Source organism: Phaethon aethereus (genome assembly GCF_964289735.1).
Source record: "Phaethon aethereus genome assembly, chromosome: Z".
NCBI lineage: Eukaryota > Metazoa > Chordata > Aves > Phaethontiformes > Phaethontidae > Phaethon > Phaethon aethereus.
In genome coordinates, this window is record NC_138577.1 from 72875958 (window position 1) to 72881957 (window position 6000).

The following is a 6000-nucleotide window of genomic DNA, read 5'->3' on the forward strand; positions in this document are numbered from 1 at the left end:
CACTGTCAGCTGTTCAAAACACTGATTTAAGTGCTTCCTCCAGCTCAGTCCTGAACTACTGTTTGCTGAAAGAAGAAAATATGATGCACCAGAGAAAGGGTCAGTCCATTTTAGTGTAGCTTCTTTCTCTTAAGCATCTGCTGCTGCCTGGTAACAGTGATGAATATTGACATAGTTGCACTTTGACTTGGCAATTCTTATGTATTTATGGTCTTTGCTCATAGTGGTTTGGTTTGAGTGATAATGTACTGAGAAAGGGAGTTGTTCTGAAGGCATTCGAAGACCTGGAAGCAGTCAGGTATCAGCAGTGAGGCTTGAGAATTTATGTCAGGAGAGTAGGAGTCACAGTTGTTTCTTATTTAACATGACCAAGTACTCTGGAAAAGTGACAGGAAAGTCTGAGGCTTTGGAGGCTTCCTCTAATTTTACTTAGAAAGAACAGGAAAGGCTAAAAATCTTTCTGTTTGAGGCATTAAATGGTGGTAAAGTAGATGAAGGATTGGTCTTAGGCTTCTGTGTTAGTGAATAAGGAGAGAGGCAATTATGCAATACAGCAACGGGGGTAGGTGTGTATATGCCTCTGTAAAAGTGTGTAGTTGAACCATAAAGAGTTTTAAAAAACTGTTCGCTTTGTAGATGTGAAGTGTTCTTGTATATATTTTACTCTGGGAATTTTGAAGGTCAGATGATGGGGTTTTTTGAACTGAACTTTTTCAGAGGAACCTTTTCCTAGACCTTGGAGGCAGTGCTTTTTGCATGTGCTGTGTTAATGCGGTGAGGAATGCAGACCAGGAGGGAGCTGAGCAAGACTGCAGCTGGTGCTCTGCGATCAATGACAGTGTAGAGCCGTGCCAGCCTACATCCAGGCCACGGCTGGGCATCTCAAATGGGAATTTGCCAGTGTGTGTTTCTAGTGTTTGGGGACGCATGTGACACCATAAAACTCTACATGGACACAACTTTTCCTTTCTGAGCTCTGTAATCTGCTGCTGTGACTGGAGGAACTTCATCAGGCAGGACAAAATATGTGGCCAGTCCCTTTGCCCAGCTGCATTTATCTGTCTCCTCCCATGGACGTATGCATCCCACCTCCTTGCCCACCCACACCTATGCAGTGGTATCACCTCTGAACCTCACAGTAGTCTTTAGGAAACCCTGGAGTATTGAAGCAAAAATGTCCAAAGGCTGTTTTTTTGCTAAAGGATAGGCCATCCATTCCTTTTCATGTGTCTTTTCATCTGTGATAAGCCAGTGAGTTTAAGCATAGTTTGAAAGTTACTATTTTTTAACTGCCTAAGATGTCATTAGACCAGCATTTCTTGGCTCTGTTGCTGTAAAAAGAGAACGTTTTCCAGGCTCAAGTTACATGAGCTTGAAAAAAAGTTTGGAGCAAACTTTTCTGCAGACACAGCATCTTCCTACAGCCTGTCATTCTGAGGTGTGGCCAGGGTACAAAGCCCTTACTCTTTCAGAACAGGGTATGGCCACATTGTATTTATGCCATGGATCAGCAAAAATACAGATGATGCTATTGATCACAATGGCCCAAGTGATTTCTGGCTGGTGTCAGGGAAATTTCAGGGTAGGGTGGGTCAACCATGGGTGATGTACAACTGGATCTTCTGTTCACTGAAAAGAGTTTAGTGAGGTGATAATCACTGATAATCATTGTTGCTGTAATGCTCATGGAATAGTGATGTTCAGCGCCCTGTGGGGAGCAAGGAAGGCAAGTAGCAGAGTACAGATGCTGGAGTTCAGGTGAGCATACTTGAGTTTAACCAGTAAACTACTAGGTATCATCTCATGGGAGTCAGCTCTGAAGGAACAATAGCTCCAGAAAGCTGGCAGGTCTTTAAGGGTAGCATTCTCCAAGGACAGGATTGACCCACAGAAAGACCAATCAGGAGACTGACTTGGCTAAACAGGAAACAGAGCTCCAGAGTGAAAATGCAGAATTCAAGTGTTGGAAGCAGGGACAAACTACAAAGAAGGAATCCAGAAGCAATAGCAGGTATGTGGGGCTGGTTTCAGGAAAACCAAAGCTTGTCTGTAGCTGGCACTTGGAAGGGACATCAAAGGAAACAGGAACTTCAGCCACTGCATTGGTATCAAAAGCTGGTCGAGTAAAACGTGGGCTCATTGCTGAATGAAGTAAATGAATCAGTGATAGCAGACAATTTCAAAAGGGAACCAATATCTTTGTTAGGAAGAGTATTGGTGAGAGAGGAATAACTGTCTTGTTGAAGAGAATTTTAATCTATAACAACTGGGAATTGAGCTCTATACCTTTATTACAGTAAGGTTCAACCCCATGAGGATTTGGGAGAATCTGTACTGGGATGGTAAAAGGCATGTCATGTTAGAACTGATTTTTCTTACAGCATGGATGTAAGAAAATCAGCTTGTGGTAAGGTGTCGGAGCTTCTGTGAGTGCTCCTCAGATACTCTGGACTCTGTGAGGAGACCTGCTGCTACCACCTGCTTTTTTTGAACTTCTGTACTATTCTATGTGAAATTATATTTCTCAGACCTCCGATACAAGGAATAACGTACTTCGATAAGAGAGCTGTGGTAAGTGAATACTGTGCGATAGTTTAGATTGGGTAAGATATCTGAAGGTGTGTTCCAGCACACTTCATCACTGACATACTTGGACTTTAAAATGTTTGGTAGCTAACAAGTTGAAGGGCATAAAGGTTAACATTTTTCAGTCTTTTTTTCTAGTCTATCGCAAACTGAAACTGACATTCATAATTTATGTATGTACAGCTCTGACCTTCTATATATTCTTGAGTAATTTTCTTCCTGAAAAAATACCTTGATGAAATCCGTGAACATACTTATGTGACTAGAGTGAATGGGTTCAGGTGAATAAGGTGACGGTGGAAAATTCACCAAGGCTTCACTTCAATTGCACTTGCATTTGGTCTACATCCTGTCATCCTTGCAGGCGAAGGACTTCTCAAGAAAGCTGAGATTAAGTGTTTCTCAGCCTTGAATGTGGGTGCTGTCAAAGTTGCCTGTCCCTGCATAACATGGGAGTCTTTCTTTCACTCTCAATCAATGCACCTTTAGAGAAAGGTTTCTGTTCTTGATAGCTGTTCTTCAAAGTTGATGAAGAAACATATAGAAATCACTTTTTTTAAGGAACTTCATTTTCAGAGCATTCTGATTATATTGTAAAGAGCTTTCTATGAATGTGATGCATGTAAGCCAGTATACTAGCCTTAAAAATGAAAAGCAAGCTGCACAGTTTTTCATTTATAGCGTATGAGCCTGAAATCCTTAATTTAGGTGGGATGTATGGTGGGATGACCTTGGCTAGATTCCAGATTCCTACCAAGGCCTCTCTATCACTCCCCCTCCTCAGTTGTGCAGAGGAGAGAAAAATATGATGAAAGGCTCGTGGGTTGAGATAAGGACAGGGGGAGATCACTCACCAGCTACCGTCACGGGCAAAACTGACTCAACTTGGGGAAATTAATTTACTTTATTGACAATCAAATCAGAGTAGGATAATGAGAACTAAACCAAATCTTAAAACACCTCCCCCCATCCCTCCCTCAAATTCACTCCCAATTTTCTCTACCTCCTCCCCCCAGCAGTGCAAGGGGACAGGCCATGGGGGTTGCGGTCAGTTCATCACATGTTGTCTCTGCCGCTCCTTCCTTGAGGGAAGGGACTCCTCACACTCTTCCCCTGCTCCAGGGAGGGGTCCCTCCCACAGGAGACAGTCCTCTACGAACTTCTCCAATATGAGTCCTTCCCACGGGCTGCAGTTCTTGATGAACTGCTCCAGCCTGGGTCCCTCCATGGGTGCCGTCCTTCAGGAACAGGCTGCTCCAGCCTGGGTCCTCCACAAGGTCACAAGTCCTGCCAGCAAACCTGCTCCAGCTGGGGCTCCTCTCTCCACGGGGCCACAGGTCCTGCCAGGAACCTGCTCCAGTGTGGGCTTCCTGCGGGGTCACAGCCTCCTTCGGGCACCCACGTGCTCCCCTGTGGAGCTCCGTAGGCTGCAAGGGCACAACCTGCCTCACCATGATCTTCACCACAGTCTGCAGAGGAATCTCTGCCCTGGTGCCTCGAGCACCTCCTCCCCCTCCCTCTTCACTGACCTTGGTGTCTGCAGGGTTATTGCTCTCATGTATTCTCACTCCTCTCTCTGGCTGCAATTGCTGTGCTGTTTTTTTACCCTTTCTTAACTCTGTTCTGCCAAAGGCACTACCACCATCGCTGATGGGCTCAGCCTTGGCCAACAACAGGTCTGTCTTGGAGCCAGCTGGCATTGGCTCTGTCAGACACAGGGGAGGCTTCTAGCAGCTCCTCACAGAAGCCAACACTGCAGCCCCCCTGCTACCAAGACCTTGCCATTGAACCCTGATAGAGATTGTTGTTCTCAATACCAATAATCTCACTACATAGGATTAAAATGTTGTAATGACAGGTTGTTGAACTGTTGAAGGGTATGCCTTCCATCTAATTCTTTTAACTTTTGTGGTGTTTGAGGAAGTTGGAGTTACTGTGCACATGGAAAAGTTACACCTGTTTGTAATCCAAATGGAAGCTATGTAGTCTGCCTTTACGTTGAAAAGTAATTCTGCTCTACATTGGCAGAGGAAGCATTCATCTACTTTGTGTATTTCAGACAACAGTGCAGTGTTCGGTCATCCTGCCAAAGCAGTAACAACCTGGATGGACCTTGAAGTTTGGGTGCTCACAAGGAAGAGTGGATCACTTTCGAACTTCCAGAGGTTATAGTATCTTCAAAAAATGTTACAAGCATAAAAGAATGGAGTAAACATTGACCAATGATAATGCATAAGACAGCTTTTATAATCTTTATCATGCTTGATAATATATAAGATGGCTAAAATCAGATTTTGAGTGTGTTTTAAACTTGGAATAATTCTACTGTCAAGCTGGATCAGACAGTGGCTGAAGAAAAAAGTTAGTAGCGAGTTGTCATCCTCTATTCAGTGATACCTTTTAGTTGATGGAAGAAAGGAAAGGCTAGGTAATCCTCTGTTGCAGTCTCATAAAATAAGATCTAAGAAAGCAGATTCACAGACATGCTATTTGCTTTGCTATTTTTGCCTCCCATCTTTTCATTCAACAAGGCAAACGGTTACAACTCACTTCAGAAACATACCAGAAAAACCGAACACACAATTTCAAAATAAAATTATACTATTTTTATACATTATCCCAATTTTTTATTTCAGTGTTTTTTGTTTGTGTGCTAGAAAACGTGATTTAATAATTGTGGTGGTTCTTTCTTAGCAGCAGTTGTGTAATGAATGAATGATCTCATTAAAAAAATTTAGGTAATGCCTAAGCCAAATTTGTGCCTGAAGATGTATTTATGTGACTTACAGAACTGTACAGAAAAATACTTTGCTGCCAGTGTCCTGAGCACTGTGATGGCCTTTTGCTGCTTCATTGATCTGAACACCTCTGATCATAGTTTCTGTTTTAAGTGATGAATGTGCTCGAGTGCTTTGAATGTATGCATTTCATTTTCTTAATACAATTTGACTTCAGTAAAATAATCTGCTGCTTCTTATCTAGTAAATAAAAAAATGAAACCTATGCTTCTCTAAACTGTGTGGAAATAGTTTTTATTTATTCACTTCTAGTCATTAGTGAGTGAATTTTGTTCGTCTGACAGTGACTTTTACTATTCAAGGAACAGGTTGATGGTGATACCTTGTAAACACCACTTTTAGAAAGACGACTTTTAGAAAACATTGTGATGTTTAAAACTTAAGGTTCTAAGTCCCTGAAACTTCAACCTGATCTAGTTGAAGATGTCCCTGCTCATTGCAGGAGGGTTGGATAAGATGACCTTTAAAGGTTCCTTCCAACCCAAACTATACTATGATTCTATGAAAGAACAGGGTGTCTGGGGCAGAAGTGGGGCAGAATGCAAGCCAAGCCAAGGAAGGGAAAGATCAGAAGCATGAAAGGTACAGATTCTCAGAGTAATGTAAAAAAAAAAGA

At 42.5% G+C, this 6000-nt stretch overlaps 1 protein-coding gene across 1 annotated transcript in view; it reads left to right on the top strand.

Annotated features, from left to right (window-relative positions):
• MTAP (methylthioadenosine phosphorylase) overlaps positions 1-4684 on the top strand; it is a gene marked incomplete at both ends in the record, with an annotated part of 30215 nt that extends 25531 nt beyond the window's left edge. The window contains one exon of the mRNA XM_082013567.1: positions 4646-4684. Within this exon, the coding sequence (XP_081869693.1) occupies positions 4646-4684 (39 nt within the window). The remainder of the gene's footprint in view (positions 1-4645) is intronic.
• Between the last annotated feature and the right edge of the window lie 1316 nt (positions 4685-6000).